General features: G+C 50.5%; 1 protein-coding gene across 1 annotated transcript in view; it reads right to left on the reverse strand.

The window, feature by feature from the left end:
- The window catches only part of CRTAC1 (cartilage acidic protein 1), a 164,258-nt gene that overhangs the window by 134,638 nt on the left and 10,465 nt on the right, over positions 1-19,155 (reverse strand). The window contains exon 2 of the mRNA XM_075534506.1: positions 10,923-11,122. Coding sequence (XP_075390621.1) covers positions 10,923-11,122 — 200 coding nt within the window. The remainder of the gene's footprint in view (positions 1-10,922; positions 11,123-19,155) is intronic.

The following is a 19,155-nucleotide window of genomic DNA, read 5'->3' on the forward strand; positions in this document are numbered from 1 at the left end:
GCAAGGACAGCAGTTCAAAACCATCAGATGCTCTGAGGGAGAAAGACTGGGCTTTCAATTCCTGTAAACAGTTACAGTCTCAGAAACCCACAGGGGCAGTTCTACTCTGTGCTATACGGTCACTATGAGTCAGCATCGACTCAATGGCAGTGAGTTTGGCTGAGGACCAGGGTATCTGATGGACCAGAGAACAGTACAAGGATCCTGGATTAATGCACAATTCTAGGGTTAAATATCCTGATCTGGCTGTTCAAGTGTTAGTCACACTGCTCGGAGCCCATTTATTTGCTGCTCACTACTTCCAGGTCAAGTTTTTGTTCACTTGTATGAGAGCAAAGCAGGTGGCTCTTGGAGATGTCCCTGCGGTCTATGAGCCCAGTAATGCATATTGTTTCATCTGGGATCTCCTTGTTTTGTAGTGGAAGGGTCTTATCACACAAGAGCCTTGGTGGTATAGTGAGCTAAGCACGGGGCTGCTAACCACAACATCATCAGTTCAAGTCCATCAGCCTCTCTGTGGGTTAAGGACGAAGCGATTTACATTCGTAAAGGCATACAGCCTCAGAAACCTAAGGGGGGCAATTCTACTCTGTCCTATACGGTTGCTGTGAGTCAGAATCAACTTAATGGCGATGGGCTTGTTGGTGTTTTAAGGCCTTATCACAGAGCTGGAAACAGAAGTCAATAAATTTGGGGAGGATTAAGATAAGTTTTTTAAGTTAAAAATTAATCATTAGGTTTCAAAGGAAACCATTAAAATAATGAAAATAGAGGACATAAATCCCAAATCAATAGAAGTCAAAAGAGGGATTTTTAAAAAACAAGAAAAATTCATGTTCCCCCAATTCTAAAGCAATCAATTTCTTTTAAAAAGAGAGGCATTAAAAATATAGAACCTGATAAAGTAAGATAATAAAAACAAATGTCAGCATATCAATGTTTCCATGAAATATAAATGGACTAAACTCATCAGCAAATGGGCAGACATGCTTAATCAGTAGGAAAACTTAAGCTATGTCTGTACCACATACAACCCATTTCAAAAATTTCCAAGTACAAGTATATACCTGGCAAACACTGTCCCAAAGAAATCTGGAAAAACTAGAATAATATCACCAACAACATAAATGGAGACGAGAAAGCCTATTTTGTAATGATAATGGTTCCACTCACCAGAAAAACAGAATTCTAAAGCAATACCTAATAAATGTGCCCAGTAGATATAAAACAACAATTGATAGACTCACAGGAAGAAATACATAAGTCTATCCCTATAGAATGAGATTTCCAAACAAAGATCTCTGTTAATGGGCCAGGCATGAAAATAAAAATGATTATGATTTGAACCATCAGTTAAAAAGCCTAACTTAGGGAAAAAAAAAAGAGGACCTGATGCAAAGGGCTTAAGAGGAGAGCAAATGCTTTGAAAATGATTAGGGCAAAGAAGGTACAGATGTGCTTTACACAATTGATGTATGTATATGAATGGATTGTGATAAGAGTTGTATGAGCCCCTAATAAAATGTTTTTTAAAAAGCCTAACTTAGAGGGTATATGAGAAATATGTGCGTGTGTGTGTATATATATTTGCATATTCACTATGTCTGTGACCCTAAGGTCATCAGGCAGGTCTCGGTTTCTTTATCTGCAGAATGAGGACAAGGCTGCCTACAGAGTTTTCATCTAATCTAAAGGGTCATCCGTGAGAAGACGCAGCATTATTTTACATATCACCAGAGAAGTTAAGGAGCCCCTGGTGGCATAGCGCCTACTTGTTGGGCTGTGATCCTCAGGGTCTGCAGTTCGAAACTATCAGCCGTTCTGCACATGAGTCAGCAGCAACACTGCGTCAGTGAGAGAGAAGAGAGCGCTTTGCTGCTGCAATGGAAAGTGCCGGTTGTACGCTGCATGGCTTACAATTGGAGCTGTGCAAACCCAAAAGTGCGACTCAGAATCAAATCCAAGCACGTATATCTGTGCTCGTGACGGTGGCTGCAATGAGACGCTAAGTCAAGAACCAGACACCTTTTCTTCCACTCTCCACCCCTTGCGAAGGTTTGGTCTGTACGCAGGCGAGAATGAATGAATGAAGACGACAGAAGAATTCTAACGTGGGAATGATTTGGTTTTAGCTTCTTCATTTGTGTGTGCACCTGAAGAGTAACCTCTTCCTCAGAGAAAACAGTAACTCGGAACCACCTCGTCCTGCAAGACCCTGATACAGCCACCCAGCTCACCAGCCAGTCGGACTCAGGAGGAGGAGTGTCGGAGGAGCACGAGGAGAGGGAGGCTCGGGTCAGGTCTGCCTTCAGAGCAGAAGTGATTCTGGGAGCTGAAGGACACACGTTTCCCAAGAGCCTAAGAGTCAGTCTCTTGGTTCAGGTACGCTTCTAGGGGAGGAAGGTCAATGTGCTAGAAGGGTGAAGAGAGCCGGCTTCACCTTAGCCACCCAGGTACCTGGGCCTTCAGGAAACTTGCTACACATACCTGGGCCTTCAGGAAACCAGTCACATACCTGGGCCATCTCATGGAGCCCATGAGACTAAGAGGGTCTGGCCAGCAGCCCACCACTTAACACGTGAGGAGAAGAGAGACTTATGGGGAAGTAGCTGGAGACAGGACAGGCATCTCCTTTCTGAATGGATGGAAAATTCAGGCGGCTAAAAGTAGCAGTGCCTTTTTCAGCAGAGGCAATTTTAGAGCCTTAATTATATTACTATTTTTGAAAGGCTTATTTAGAAACACTTTTCACTACTTCGTGAAAATCCGTTTTGTGTTGTTGTCGTTAAAATGCTCTCAAAAATTCGGAAACAAATAACAACAAACATCCAATAAGCTGAAAGCTACCATAGGCTCGGAGAGCCTCTGCCCCCTGGTTAAGCAGTTACACTTCCTCTCTCCCCGAGCACAGCAAATGCCAACCCCAAAGGCCTTGTGGTTCCCAGCCGGAAGGACTCCTCCTTACACCGCCAACCTCCCTCGATGCTCCCATCTCCCTGGGGATGCTGACAATTTGACTATGTTTCTCCCACCAAGCACTGTGAGATCTTTAAAATCCTTGAATCCTAGCCCCCTGAAGCTATCCCACAAGGGTCCTTAGCGGTGATGCCGGGTAAGCGCTGGGCTGCCAACCACCCCCGCTCTGCGGAGAACCATGAGATGACCAGCCCCCATACAGTCACTGTCTCAGGAACCTCACACGGGGTTGCTGTGAGTCTGAATGGACTTGGTGGCCATTGGTGGGCCAGTCACTTCAGAGCAGAGTTCCCGACCGTGCAGCGCAGGGTGAATAACTCGTCCAAGAACAGAGTATGGTTTTGGGGACTGTTTCCAAACCTGTATGTGCTCCTCTGACAGAGGGAGGCGTTGATTAGAAAAAATACCCTTTTTTTTGGCTAGTTGTGCATGTATTTGAAGTCGATTCTTTTAAAGACAATTTTGTTAGCAGGTATTTCTTTTCATTATCGTGAAATTGTAAACATAATGCTATTAAAATTCTCTGAGGTAATGGCTATCGCTCTATGAAAAATGACACCATGCATCGCGTGTCTTGGTGCTGCAGCGACAATCACCATGGACGTAAGACAATACAAATGTATTACCTACAGTTTAATGTGGAGTCCCATGCTGATCTCACTAAGCCAAAATTGAGGTGTTGGCAGGGCTGTGCTCCCTTCCAGAGATTCTAGGAGTAAATCAGTTTCCTTACATTTCACCTTCCACAGGCTGCCCATGTCCCTCGGCCAGTAGCCATTCTCAAAGTCAGTAAAGGCGGGTTGAGTCCTTCTCAGATTGCATCTCTCTGACCTCCTCTTCTGCCTCTCTCTCCACCAGCAAGGACCCTAGTGGTTACATCAGGGTGCCCGGGTGGCATTGTGGTTTAGGTGTTTGACTCTAATGCAAAGATTGGCAGTTCAAATCCACCAGCCACTCCTTGGGAGAAAGCTGAGGCTGTCTTCATCTGTAAAAGATTTATAGCCTTGGAAACGACTCAATGGCAGTGGGCTTGTGATTCTCTGGGGCTGCCTAGATAATCCATCCTAATCGGCTCAATTTCAAAGTCCCTTCTGTAGGTAACATATTCATGAGTTCCAGAGATTGAGATCTGGGCATAAAGTGGAAAGGTGGGGGCATTAGTCTGTCTACCACCCCTACTGACAGCCTCTGTGTGTGTGTGTGTGTGTGTATCACTTCTATTCTGACCAAGAGGGTCTTGCTTTGCTGGGAGGCAGGGTTTTCCCATTGCTACGGCTGCGCAGGGTGGGGGAGAAGAAGGAGCAGGTACAGGTGAGGCTGATAGGACATCGCTGGCAAACCTGGATGCCGGAGTGACTAAGCGCTAAGAACGGGTTAGAAGTCCTGGCCCCTGCTTCTGCCTGGGTCTTATTAGTGTTCAAATTCAAGGCTGGCCCGTGCTTCACTGTAGCAGGAGAGCTGGCACCCCGCAGTCATTCTTCCATGATAGCAATGACAATGACTCTCAGGGATAAAGGGGACCTTTTTACGAAATATATATATATATATAATTTTGCAAAAGAGGCAGTTTAGAAGGCGTTTCGCAGTTTGAATCAAAGCATTGAAGTGTTTCCATTACATTTCTCACAGAAGCAGCTTCCTTTGCAGATGTAGAAAAGGCTCCCCCCGAACGTCACCCCAACCCCGAACTGGAATTGTTAACTCGACCTAAATTGATTATGGTCAGCCCCTCGAGCACACACGACTGCACGCGCAGGAGGCTCTGGAGCAGCTGTTGAAAGGGCTCATCACAAAGCCTAGCTTTCATTCCCAGGCAACAAACACGTGGAGGCAGAGTGCGGTTGGAGATGACTTGGCAACATCCACTGAGATTTAACACGCACATATCCCTGACCCAGCATCTCCACTTCTTGGTATCCAGCCTAGAGAGCCGTTTGCACACGTGCACACGGCTGTGTGAGACAGACTCATTGGCGATGGTCAGGGATTAGAAATGGAGTAAATGGCACTCAAGGAAGCTCAGTATCGAGATGCTTCATCCATACTAAGGAGCCCTGATGGTGTGGTGGTTGCGTGCTGGGTTGCTAGGTCGGCAGTTTGAAACCATTCTTCAGGTGGCAGCTGAAGTCTTTCTAGTCCCGTAAAGAGATACAGTCTTGGAAGCCCACAGGGTCTGTCCTATAGGGTTGCTATGCATTGGAATCGACACGATGGTGCTAAGTCTCACTGTGGTTACACCTTTGAATAATGGGCATGTTATGAAGCAATCAGCAACACCCAAGCTTTAGCACAATTACCGGCATCGGCTTGATTCCTGATAAAGTGATAGAGATAAATGTTTGCATGTGTTGTATGTGTCCGGGGGTGGGACTAGGGTGGGTTTGAAGCAGGTGTGGAGAGTTGGATGCAGATTTTTAAAAACTTCATCATGTTAACTACGTCTTTGTTTTCTCTTTTTGCGATAAATCTCTAAGTGTACTGAAAAGTAAAACACATCTGGTGTAAAGTCAAGAGAGCAGGAAACGGAAATAATCTAGCATTGCAAACGAATGTCAAAATTGATGATCGCATATATGAAATGCATGTTACAAAGCAACAGTTCAGACTGGAAGTTCAAAAGGCCTCGTCCTGGTGTGTTAGACACAGGTGTGTGACAGTTCCCTACTCCTCTTTCTCACATAGCTACCCCTTTGCTGCAACCGCGGGGCTGGTCCAACTCATGGCAGCCCCATGGGGGCGAGCAGAAACACACTCGGGCTTCCTGGCTGTCGCTTCAACAGAAGCAACTTGCCAGGACTTTTCTTTCGCAGGGCTGCTTGGAGGGTTCTAACCACCAACTGTTGAGTGCAAACCATTTGTGCCACCTGGGGACCCCGTGAGGAGCTCTGGTGGCATAGTGGGTTCCTGGCTGCGCTGCTAACCCCACACCCAGCAGTTTGAAACCACTAGTCACTCCTTGGGAGAAGGAGGAGGCCTTCTGCTCCCATGAAGAGTTTCAGTCTTGGAAACCCACAGAGACAGTTCTGCCCTATCCTATAAGGTCCCTGTGAGTCGGCATGGGCGCCATGATCATGAGTGAGGGACTTATATCTACCTATACCCGCTGTACATATAGATTCCTACCCTACCCGTGTCTCTATATGCTTGTACTGAAATGCATGCATGCTGCTTCGATTAACCAGAGAGAAATATCTCATTCTTTATCATTGTTCTTATTATTTACAATGGCCAAAAAAATCTCCGGTGTGATCATGATTAATCTGGTAATTGAATGTGGTTTGCCTTTTAAATAATCCAATTAACTTTGGTAAATTAAAAATAAAGTTGCCTGACGCAGTTGCAAAATGAAGAGGGGTCGGGGGGAGAAAATAAACCATCTCTTTACCACACGGATCATCCCTTTACATGAAACCCAAGTGTGAAGATTGTGTGAAGGTTTTCTCCAATGAATGCTCTTTGTGTCAGAAAACGGATCTAAACCGGGATTTACACTTTATAACCACTACAAGCCTCTCCCACCCCCCCACCCCCCGAACACATTGCCTGCTGGAGCCTGAGAGGGCAGTGAGGTCAGTGCAGACCTCTGGGGATGTCCCAGGCATGAGAGCTGCTCCGAAGGAATTGCTGCCAAGATTGACACCCACAGGAATCCCTTCCCAGACCAGGGGAGACTGTAGATTGGGTGTTTCATTCCACGGAGAAAAAAGGGGAAGCCACTGGGCTTCTATTTACCGAGGGAACCAGTCCCCAAGACCTCTATGGTCTGTGCGTGCGCGGACATGTCCAGGGGTGATCAAATCCTCCGCGGCCCTGCAGGGAGGAGGCTGCGAGCAGACTGCAATCATGCACCTGCCGGTTAACAGATAAGCCCTCCATATGCAGAGGCACTCGCCCAGCTGTGGAGGAGGTGTGAGCCTGAGCCTGCAAGTCCCTCCTCCACCCCTACAGAACAAAGGGCGGTCACTGGCCGCTCCTCCCCGCGTCGGATGCACGCACACGCCTTCCATCACAATTAACCCAAGGCTCTGAAACACAACACAAACTCGCCAGCGACATGCTCAAAATCAATGCCGTCAATACCCACAACGAGGACATGGGGGGGGGGGGGGAAGCAAAACAAAACAAACCTCTTCAAAGAGTAAATACTCAAAGCAACAGGGCTGGAGTCACACTACAAGGTCAGCAAATCTAAAGGCAAGTTCAACAAATCTAAAGACAGGTTCAAGTACAGGGCACCTTAGAAACAGAAGGGCTGCCATTAGGCCACGGTTGCAAATGTAAATACCTGCAGGAGGCCAGATAATGGGAAGGGCTCTAAGATAGTGGGGGTGGGGTGGGGGTGGCAGGCAACAGGATCAAAGTCAATGAAAACAACTCTCAATGAATTCAACTCTTGCTACATGATTCTTAAACAGAGAGTCAGCAATCATTAGGAAACTGAGCTAAATATGACGGATACAGTTATTGTTGGTTGTCTTCCAGTTGATCCCAACTGCTGGGGACTGCAGGGGTGCAGAGTGGAACTACTCCACAAGATTTTCAAGCCCTAGGGTCTCCGAAGCAGATGGCCAGGCCTTTCTTCTGAGGCGCTTCTGGGTGGGTTTGAACCGCCAATCAGCGACCCTAGATGTGATTATTAGCTTATAACTTCAGAGGCAATAGAGCAAATTAAGAAGGAAACCAAGTGGCTGCATGGCCCTCTCACATAGAACTTTCCAGTTGCTCATATAGGCCCTTCGTGCAAGAAATCAGTGAGCTGGGTTTGAAAAGGAGTGCGCACATTCTTCTCCAACCCCAACCAACCCCCTGCACCCAGTCAATGATGACTCATTGTGGACCCCCCCCCCCGCCCCCGGGTTTCCCAAGCTGTGTTTTTGGGAGAAGAAAGTCCAGCCAGTCCTCCTTCTGCAGAGCTGCTAGTGGTTTCGAACTGCCGACCAGGTGGGTCGCAGCCCAAGGAGCAAGCACTACACCACCAGGACTCCTCCCAAACCAACGGAGCTGCCCCACGTGTAGGTGTGGTCTGACCGGAAGGCAAGGGTAGACCAAATGACCTCCCAAGGTCCTGATTTGAATCCGACTCCAAGTCAACTCTCGGCTCTCCAGTCCAAAAGGAGAAGACAGTGACAAATCATCCTGAGCGGAAGATAATGAAAAGTTATATTTGCCTTTGGAATGTATTTTGGGTCTTAAATTAGAACGTGTCTTTCTGATGCGTGGAGAAGTCGCAATGCTGTGCAAGAGCTACCCGGGCTGCCCCGGGGCTGGGAGGCTGCCCAATTCCGCCGGCCTGGCCTCCACATAGCTCTTGCTGAGGGTTAACAGCAGCATCTTTCAGGACAGCAGTCAGCAGCCCAAGCTTTCTCAGACAGAAGCTCACTGGCTCAGCTCTTCCTCTGAGACGAGCCAGGGGGTCTTTCCAAAAGGGCTAAGACCCAGGAGGTCTCGACTCCAGAGGCCTGCCGGATCCCCAGTAAGCAACCAGCTAGCTTACCAAGTCTGCCCACCTGCTCTACGGTGACTATCACATCTGGAGCCTCTACCGTAGAGGCCTCCACAGCAAATGTCTTGCGTTCCTTGGAAGAGAGTGAAACACAAAACCTTCATCCTAGAGGCAGATCAAATGAATGTCGGCCCTTGGAGAGAAGAGAGTTGCAGACTCAGAGGGGCAGGACCCATCCTCTGACCTCCAAGGCTGCGGGGAGAAGGTCCCAGCCCAACCAAGCTCAGGCACCATGCCCAGACAGCAGACCTCGGCCAACAGATGTACCTGGGCTGGGCTGACAATTCCTCCGTCTGACTTGGAAAGGACACTGAGACCTAGAACATTCTGCCACCAAACGGTTCTGCCTCTTTCCCAAACAGTCCTACGTCAGGACCAGCCTTGGGGGCAAGACGTCCTCATCCTCTCTGTTCTGATCCTTGAAGCTGAAAGATAAGTCACGAGGGCAACGCAACTTGTGACTGCAAGCTCAGCTCGCCTTTGTGAAGGATGCCCAGGGAAAGGGGCAAAATGGGAGCAAGGATAAGAAAAGTGAGCCATGAGAGGTGGTCTTGGCATAGTCCAATAACTTGCACAGGGTTCACAGCTTGTGGGAGAGAGATCTTAAAACCAGGTCTTTCAAAGGCAAAGTCTGAAGTGTTTACTTTCCTGTTACAGTCAACAGCTCCGCACATCACCTGCTGTTCCTTTGACTGGTGCCCCTGCAGAGACTGGGCCTCTCAGCCCCAGGCGACTGCTGGCCCCTGGGTGTTTGGATTGCCGGATGGATTTTGAAGTGATCGCTAAACTTCTTACAGTGCAGCTTGGCAGAAACTCTAGAGCTAGGGAGCCTGGGATTCGATCTGAACCCGCTCATTCACTTGCCGTGTACTTGACAGTGAGCAAGTGTCTGAGTGAGTGCTTCGGAATTCCAATTTCCCTGTCTCTGCGTCAATGGGGAAGAGTCTGTTCTTCCTCCGTAGTGTTGTCAAGAGGATTAGGCGAGACGATGGGTAGAAAAGACTTAGCACAATGCCTGGCACAGAGCGTGACTGTTGCTGGGTGTCATCGAGTCGGTTCTGACGCATGGTGACCTCATGATGCACAACAGAAGCAAACCCTGCCCGGTCCTGCGCCAGCTATTCTCACACCTGGTCTTAACGTCGGAGTCCTTCGCTGCAGCCACTGGGTCCATCCACCTTGTCGATGGAGACCCCTGTTGACTGCCCCTCCACTTTACCAAGCATGATGTCCTTCTCCAGGCTCTGGTTTCTCCTGAGGACATGGCCAGAGGACATGAGACAAAATCTCGCCATGGGCATGCACAATACATGAGAAGGGCCAGTAGCTGTTGGCTGGATTGACAATGCAGTCAGGTGCAGTCGCCTACACAGACTCCAGGACAATAAGGCACTGCAGTCACACACCTTTGCACAGATGATGGACCTGAATCTCAACAAGGAGGCGACCTATTCGAAGGTATAGAGTCAGGGCACATACTCAAGCCATTCAGACTCCTCAGGCTCTGCTGTCCTATGTTGCTTCTGAGAGAGAGAGGGACCGTGGGAACCACAGGAATAGTTTAAGGTAGACCCGTTCCTCTTCATGTCTATCTTCCCCCTTCTTTGAAATGGCAAGGGGTCTTCTGGTCTTACACAAACAAAACCAACTCAGAGTGACCCTAAAGAGGATTTCACAGATTTTGTACATCTTCACAGGAGCAGTCAGCCGCATCCTCCTCCCTCAGACCAGCTGGTGGGTTTGAACTGCTGACCTTATAGGTAGCAGCCCTCCAACACTTAGCTGGTAACGCCACTAAGGTACCTTTCAAAGCCAAACCAAACTCATTGCCATCAAGTGAATCCTGAGTCATAGCGACCCTGTAGGGCAGAGTGGAACTGTCCCCATGAGTTTCTGAGACTTTAACTCTTTCCAGGAATGGAAAGGCCCCTCTTTCTCCCGTGGGGTGGTGGTTTCAAACTGCTGACCTTGTGCACCGCAGCCCAATGAGTGCCCACCGTGCCACCAGGACTCCTAGTCTTACGTTAAGTGCTATGCACTTACAGTGCTGAGCATCCTCTTTTACCATGACTGCCACCCTTGAGCCCCTCCTCTGTAAAATATCTGGAGGTCCCTGGTGAGAAGGGACACATAACTAAGGGGCTTCAATAGGAAGAGAGAGTGTGTAAGGCAGGGCATTCTAATTTGCTCCCTGGAAAGCCTGTTGATCAATCATCCTTCTCCAAACTGCCTTCCATCCCAACTCTCAGCTTTAGCAAAAGGCAAGGACCGGCCAGGTCAGAAGCCCTGAGGAACCCAGGCAAGTGACAGCTGAGTCACAGCTGACCTCAGAGCGCCCGAGCGCTGTCCTAAGTCCGTGGGTTTTGAAGTTCCTTATGACACGGCCATTCTGCAGCAAACACTGACTAATGCATCTTCCCAGTTCCGAGTGGGAGACACTTACCCTGCCACAACGATCTCAAAGTCCCCGTCGTGATCCACATCGGTCACTGCCACGCCATAGTTGAGCTGGGTGGGGTTGCTGTCATAGTCGGGGGGCAGAACCGAGTTGGTGACGGTGGTGAACATGGGTTCTACCCGCTGGGACCCTTCAGCGGCGGGCAGGAGCCACAACAGCACCGGGAACAGTAGCATCCTCAGCACCTGAAACCCAAAGTCACACACATTACTAGAAGGAGGGCCCCCGGGTCCAACATCAGCCCAGAAATCCCTCACCTGGGCCAGGCCAGTCATATCTTTCTCCCCAATTCCCAGAGGGCTCGGCAAGTTCTAAAGCAGACCCGCGCTTGCTGCCGTAGAGTTGGTTCTGACGCAATGGAGCCCAGTGGGCTTCAGGGTAGAGCCACGCTCTTAGGGTTCTCAGTGGCTGTCATCTGACAGAAGGAGACCGCCGGGCCTGTTACCCAGGGTGTTTGCTGAGTAGGTGCACACGGCCAGCCTTTGCGTTAGTTGACAAGAGCAGACCCGTGAGTACAACCCTCCCTCACCCCCAGGCCTGACCCTGTCACTTTCCCCCACACCTGCCTTGACTACTCCTTTAAATTTGCAACCGGCACCTTAGCCCCCTTACCCTGCTCTGTATTTCCTTTTTCTTTCCACCTATACCCTGGTGTCATAGGGGATTACGAGTTGGGCTGCTAACCACAAGGTCAGTGGTTCGAAACCACTAGCTACTCTACATGAGAAAGATGAGGCGTTCTGCTTCCTATTAAGATTTATAGCCTTAGGGGCAGGTCTACTCTGCCCTATGGGGTCACTATGGATCAGAATTGACTCAAGGGCAGTGAGCTTGTTTGTTTGGGTGACCACCTCATAGCATCTGGTGTCCTTTCCTTTCTCATTATGTCTATCACTTCTTGTTTGTAGTTTGGCAGGCAGGAAGGTACAGGGCCTGCTGCAGGAACTAGGTTGTAAGCTCCCTGAGGGCAGCGGTCCTTTCTTGTGCTGTCGGTCGTACACCAAGCCAAGGCGGCGATCTGGCACATGACAGACATTCAATCCATGTCAGGTGAATTAATGAAGGAATAAACCAAAGCCAACCTCACTGCCATCGAGTCGATGCCAACTCAGAGTGACCCTATAGGACAGGGTAGAACTGCCCCGTGAGTTTCCAGAACTGTCATTCTTTACGGGAGTGGTTTTGAACAGTCAGGCTGGCGGGTCACAGGCCAACTCGTAAGCGGTACACCACCAGGGCTCCTCATGAAGGCAGGACGGAGTCTAAACACACAGGCATGAAAGCCAGGCAGACCTGGGGAGGAACTCTAGCCACTCCAATGAGGCAGATCATGTATCTGAACCTCAACTTCTCCAGCCGCCAATGTGGGAAACACGTAGCTTGCAGGGTCATTACCCAAGTGAAGATAATGAGTATAGAACTCAGCTTAGTGCCTGGCACACAGTAGGTGCTCAGTAAATGGAAACCCCTACTGGGATGATTACAAGAGTCACTTATTGCAGCCTTAGGAGAACCCCAAGTCTCGACAGGAATGTAGGCCACGATTACTAAGTTCCAGGGGAGAAAGAAGGCCATGGCCAAGGGTTTCTTGAAAAATGTACATGCTGAGACATGTCACCATTCTTGAAAGTCCTGGTAAATAAATGTCTTGTTAGTCCCCACCCAGAGCGGGTGACAGTAAATAGCCGTGAGGCACTAGCAGACAGTCACACAGACCAGGGCTGCAGTCTGGATCCCAGGAGTAGCCAGGTCTAGAACCACGTGTTGGCTGCTGAAGGATGGGAACACACCCCAGAGGGAGCCTGGAGGAAGCTGTGACTCGTAGCAGGTTCCCGGAGCCAACATCCCTTCCCAAGGCAGCCAGCTGCCACCTCCCGACCAGGAAGCAGGCAGTTAGGGGCTGCATTCTAGCAGGATCTGGGGAGCAGTGCATCATTCACTTGGAGAAATTAAACCATTGCGTGCGTGTTTTATTATAAATTAATTATGTATAATCCATTGTATAATTCATTATTATATCTCTAACATAACTCAGAGTGTTGCCAAGCAGCCCGGGGCCACCGAAGCTGGTGGCACACACAGAGCAGACAGAGGAGAATGGCCAAAAGATGGCCCAGGAGGTGAGCAAGTACAGAGCAAGGGAGACCATCAGGACACCCTCAATCGGAGGCCGGACCTGCACACCTGGAATCGGAACCCGGAACCCAGAGCGGCCTGAGTCTAGTCCCTGCAGGGGCGCTGTGCCTTCCCACCTGCCAAACTCCAAAACCAACCTCACTCCCACTGAGTCAGTGTTGACACATGACCACCCTTACAGGACGAGGTAGAGCTGTTCCTGTTGAGTTTCCGAGGTTGTAACTGTGTATGGGATCAGAAAAACCCCGTCTTCCGCCAGGGGGAGCAGCTGGTGGTTTTGAACTGCTGGCCTTGAGGATCGCAGCCGAATTCTTATCCCCTAGGCCAGGGCTCAGAAGGCAGCCAGTCTCTTCTGGATGGAACCTTTCCTGCTGCCTTGCCAGTGTGTCTGGCATACCAGAGCAAGGCTGAGTGAGGCTGATATCTTAATGAGGGGATGAGCAGGGAGGACACGAAGACTGTCTTCCAAACGGAGACAGACCTCCTGCCAGCAAAGGAGCCTGCTCCACTCACAGGCCTGGAGACCAGAGCAGAGAGGCCCAACAATGCCTGGGGAGCCACATGCAAGTCCAGAGTCTCCCCAATGCCTTGTTTGGAGAGTCAGATGGTCTCCCAGGGAGAGACATGGAGGCAGAGCGCTGAGTCAGCAGACCCCTTTTGTGTTTTGATTGGACCTTGCGCCCTAAATCATGTTATCCTCAAATAATTTCACTAGCCAGACTGGGGGGCAGGGGGGGTGCTCTTGAAGCAGGATCAGGGGCAGGTGTGGCACTATCAGAGCAAGGTCACGCGGGAGAGACAGACATCCCAACAAGACAGCATCTTCTACCACAAGGTCTTGATTGCCGAAGGCAGATGCCTCACCCCCTCGCCCTGCAGTGATCTGCAGCCAGCAGGAAGTTAGATGGGATCAAGGGGTAGGTCATGGACCTCTAGGTCAAAGGGATGATTCCTGCAGGAGTAACCTCGACAGCAAGCGAGTGCCAAGTGGAAAAGCCGAATCCGTTTAATTGATAGTGGCTGGAAAGCGTGATCACCTTGAACTGCCGGAGGTGGGCGTGGACAAGACAGTGGCATGGGCCATGCCTCCTCGAGGTGAGTCGCTCCTCCCGGCTACCACACGTGGGTCCCTGCCACCAGGGAGGCATGCTCTCTTAGGGTAGTAATCCCCATCTCACTATTCCAGAATCCCTAACGACGGTCAGGAGGGGGCAAGGACCACGATCCAGCCCATTGAGCGGTGCTTTTTTTCTGAATAGCAGAACTTTTAATTAAAGGATCCTGACGAGAGAACTAGCTAGCCTGTGTTATTCGTTTCCAGATAAACAACCTACGGCAAGATGAAAAAGGGAATTGGGAACCTCTGGTCTGACCTCCCTCTTGCTGGGTGACCTTGAACAAGTCCCCGTTTCACTGGGCCCCAGCTTTCGTCTCTAAAATGAGGGACAGGAAAGAGATCTCCAAAGGCCTTTCCTCGCTTTAAAATTCTATGATGGATTAAAGGATTTTATTTTAGAAGCAATCCTTCAGCAGTTTTCCCCCTCCCCCTTCCCCAGCTTCCTCTATAAACTCCAGCCCAAACCTACGTGGGGGTTCCTTTCTGAGCGTAATCAACGGGTCGCGTTTGGAAGAAACAGCAACAGTTCCTTCACAGGTCCAAGGCCAGAGAGGAAACAGCCAGCCTTGCGGGTGGTTCTGGAATTCAACCCGTCCTGGGCGGACCAGTGGGTACCTCCTGGGGGTAGGGGTAGGCGGAGGCTCACCCTCCGCTGGGAGTTTAAAAGCACTGCAGAATCCAAGGTTCTACCTGAGAAAGCCGAATGGACATTTTAGCAAGATTTCAGGTGCTTGGAAGGCACACTGAAGTTTTGAGAAACGCTGCTTAGACCTGACCTCTACTGTCTACACCCGGATACCTGGGTCCATCCTGACTCCTGGTGACCCGCTAGGTCACAGAGTAGACCCCTCCACGGGGTTTCTGGGATGCAATCTTTACGCCGGCAGGCCGCCAGACCTGTCTTTTGTGGCACTGTTAGATGGGTCTCAACAGCCAACCCTGAGGTCCGCAGTTGAATGCAAACTGCCAGGAGCTTTGGATGACCTGCGTCTTAAAAAGAAATACTGGCCTGGGTCTCACCCAGATGACCCCGTAGAATCGGTATGGCATTCTAATACGGGGCCAAGTTTGGGGGGGCCTTGTTCTCTATCAGGGTTTCTGTGTGTCTGACTCGCGTGTCAGTGGGCATGAGTCATCCGGGGGGCTTTTTCACACTCAGATGCTGAGTCACTAGCTCTTCGAGGGGGTCTAAGGGTGTATGTTTTTAAAAGCTCCCCCGTGTGCCACTGCTATGGCTCACCAACTCTGCATCGAGTCGCACAGGGCTAGCCACCACCCCTGCCCCCGAGTCGAGGACGCAGCCTGTATGCCACCAGGGCTGTAGGAGGCTGGTTCAAGGCTCTCCTCCATCAGCTCTAAGTGGCCGAACTCAACTCCGTGGTGGCTGTGTGCTGGCGAGTCCGTTCCAACTCTCCGTGGCCCCCAGTGACAGAGCTGGCTGCCCCACTGGGTTCTCCTGGCTGATACTGCCAGGAGCCGGTGGCCGTGTCTCTCTCCCCCAGAGCCACTGGGTGGGTTACCAACTTTTCAGTCAGCAACCAAGTGCTTAACCATGGCTTCCCCAGGTCACTGGCATCTCGGCTATAGCTACGGGATTCCGCAGGGCATCACGGGGGCCCAGACGAGCATGGAGCATGCCAAGCACACGCCATCTGATCATCCTTGATTGAGTGTCACACAGACATGTTTGATTCTCACCCAGGCAAGGAAGTGCGAAAAAGGGAAGGGTTGGAGCTGGAGGGGGTCCAAGTCCAGGAGACTAGTGATGGGTTCCGGGTCCTAGGGAGGCTGTGGAATGGGCAGGAAGTGCAAGGCTGAGATAGAGATGCAAGCCAGGGTATATCCGGAAACCATCTTGGCATAGCTGGCTCCCAGGAAGAGTTCAACAAATAGTTGTTGAATGAAGACATGAAGGAATGGCAGAGGGGGGAGGGGGGTGTCCACAAGAAGATGCCTCTCTAGTGATTCCGTGAATCAGCAGAAACCGTGTGTAACCATTATTTAAAACTGTGTTATACCATTAGTTACAAAACAAAAATGCAGCCCTTTCCCGAAAGCAAAAAAGCTTCTCAAGCTGCAATAGGCACGAGTTACCGGGACATCGTAAGAATGATTCAGCAGGTCTGGGACCAGAGCTGGGTGGGATTCTGCATTCCCAACAAGCTTTCTGGGGGATGCCACAGCCATTGGTCTCTAGACCACACTTTCAGCACCCAGGCTCAAGCCAGTGGTTCTAAACCGTAGCTGCCCAATAAAATCACCTCACTGTTTTTAGGAGCATGCTGCTGCTCAGATCCCTTCTCCAATTTCTAATTTGACTGGTCCACGGCGAAGCCTGGGGGCTGGTTTTAATGGGAAGTCCAGGCTGTGGACCACCGACTGCCCCAGATGCCTGCTCCCCAGATGGGAGAGCAAGCTACCATGCGAGGGGAAGTGGAAGATGTGTCTGCTACTGAAATCCCTCACCAGCTTGTTGGAGCAGACTAAGCAACTCTATTTGGCCAGAGAAGGTCAAGAGAAGAGGAGACTCTTCAAAGTTCAGGGAGGGAAGTGGCCCAGACTGATCCCTCTTGAATCAGAAGGGGCAGCAGACATCCAGAGTGACCCCATGCTATACATGGGCGGCTCAGGAAACCTCCTGTCACACCACACTGCACATCTGAGTCTTTGGGGAGAGCAGATAGAAAAATCAGAAGTAGAATGGAAAATGAACGCAACTTCCACTTTCCCGAATGCACCTACTATGTCCTAGACCGCTGTGGACAGTATTCCTCGTCAGGTGCGATACCAGAGTGCTACCCAGAGAAACAGGAACTAGCACATCCAAGAGATGTAGGGGTCTGAGAATGCGACCATGAACTGAGCCCCGGGCCTTGCCCGCCAGGAGGCCTCCCAGCAGGAAGGTGCAACATCCATGGAAGTACAGGTGATCCCAGGCAGAGCAGCTGGAGGAGGTGAGGCCGACTGTCAAAAGCGGACCAGGGCAGAGGAGCGCCAGGTGTCTCCACCAGGGTCCGGAGCTACTCCTGCAGGAGGAGGGGGTCGAAGAAGGGCCTTAATGAGGGAAAGAGGTGGTAGCTCCTTGTTTCAGGCAGTGAGAAGAACTGCTTCGTAATAAAAATTTTTTTAAAAATATGCTCCAGGCTCAAAAAAAATTTTTTTTTGCAACCCTCAGCAAGACAAAGAGGGAGAAAAAGGAAAACAAAGCAAAATCCCGATACTTGGAGTCAGGGAGCTGGATTTGGATCTCAACTCCCCCCCCAAGACTAGCTGGTGACCTGGGACATGCTCCTGAACCCTGTTGGTCCTTGGGCCCCTAGGTGGAGCCGGAGGCTAATACGCCCCACTCAGGCCGTCCTGGGCAGCTTTCACTGCCTGGGCAGGAGGCTAACTTCCCGACGATGTTTCGGCCCCCTTTCACATAGGGATCGCACAGAGGTGCGTGTTCAGACATTGGCTGAGGGTCACACACAGCCCAGCTCTGTTTTCCGTGGCCTCGGGACTTTGCTGAATTGGGTTTCACAGCTGGTAACCAAGCAACCTGGATCTTCCAACCTGGGGTCGGTCGGGCAGCTGTGGGGAGAGTCTGCCATAGCAATTTTCAGGGTACAAAGTTCCTCGTTAATTACTGAGAGAGCTGGGACCTGGCCCCAAGCTCCCACCAAGGCAGGAGCCTTGGATGCTGCAGATGTGGGGAGCGTGCCAGGAGGGACGAGGGACCCTTCCCAGACCTGGCAGCAGAGACACGGGAGGGAGGAGAGGCAGCTGTGGGCATGCTGGGCCCTACTCGGGCTGCGCCTCCGGATCAACACAGAAACCCACAAGCACGCTCCCGGCACTGAAGCAAGGTTGGAAAGGAGCGGTTTGCCCAGGTCACTGCTTCCCACAGACCCACCACGGGCCTGAAATTATGCTGGGTGCTGCCTTATGGACGCCATGTGCACTGGGGAGGGTGGACGGGAAGCTTTTCAACTTTGGGGGTGCCGTGGATGGGGAGACACTGCACGGGGAGGTTGGGCACTGAGGGAGGAAGCTTCCTAGAGGTGAAGAAAGGGCTTGAACTGAACTCTGGAGGGGCTGAAGGAGGCAGCCAGGCAGGGAGAAGCAGGAGGAAGGGGCCCAGAGAAATGGGGAGCACAGACCAGAGAACTTCAGGGACTCTCCCTCACCCATCCTTCTAGAACCTTCCATCTAAAGGAGGGAACACACTCCAGCTCATGTTTACTTTTTTTTTTAAGTTCTTTTTTCCCCAGTTGTTTTATTAGGGGCTCATACAACTCTTATCACAATCCATACACACATCAATTGTGTAAAGCACATCTGTACATTCATTGCCCTCATCTTTCTCAAAACATTTGCTCTCTACCTAAGCCCCTGCCATCAGGTCCTCACTTTTTCCCCTCCCTTCCCACTCCCCCTTTCCTTATGAACCCTTGATAATTTATAAATTATTGTTTTGTCATATCTTGCCCTGTCTGACATCTCCCTTCACCCACTTTTCTGTTGAGGTCACATGTAGATCCTTGTAATCGATTCCCCCTTTCCAACCCTCCCTCTACCCTCCCAGCATCACCACTCACACCACTGGTCCTGAAGGGATCATCCGCCCTGGATTCCCTGTGCCTCCAGTTCCTATCTGTACCAGTGTACATCCTCTGGTCTAGCCAGACTTGCAAGGTAGAATTAGGATCATGATGGGGGGCGGGGAGGGGGAAAGAAATTAGGAACTAGAGGAAAGCTGTATTTTTCATTGTTACTACATCACACCCTGACTGCATCATCTCCTCCCTGAGACCCTTCTGTAAGGGGATGTCCAGTGGCCTACAAATGGGCTTTGGGTCTCCACTCTGCACTGCCCCCTCCCATTCACTATGGTAAGATTCTTTGTTCTGATGATGCCTGATAACTGATCCCTTCGGCACTTCGTGATCACACAGGCTGGTGTGCTTCTTCCATGTGGACTTT

Source organism: Tenrec ecaudatus, chromosome 16 (assembly GCF_050624435.1).
Source record: "Tenrec ecaudatus isolate mTenEca1 chromosome 16, mTenEca1.hap1, whole genome shotgun sequence".
Taxonomy (NCBI): domain Eukaryota; kingdom Metazoa; phylum Chordata; class Mammalia; order Afrosoricida; family Tenrecidae; genus Tenrec; species Tenrec ecaudatus.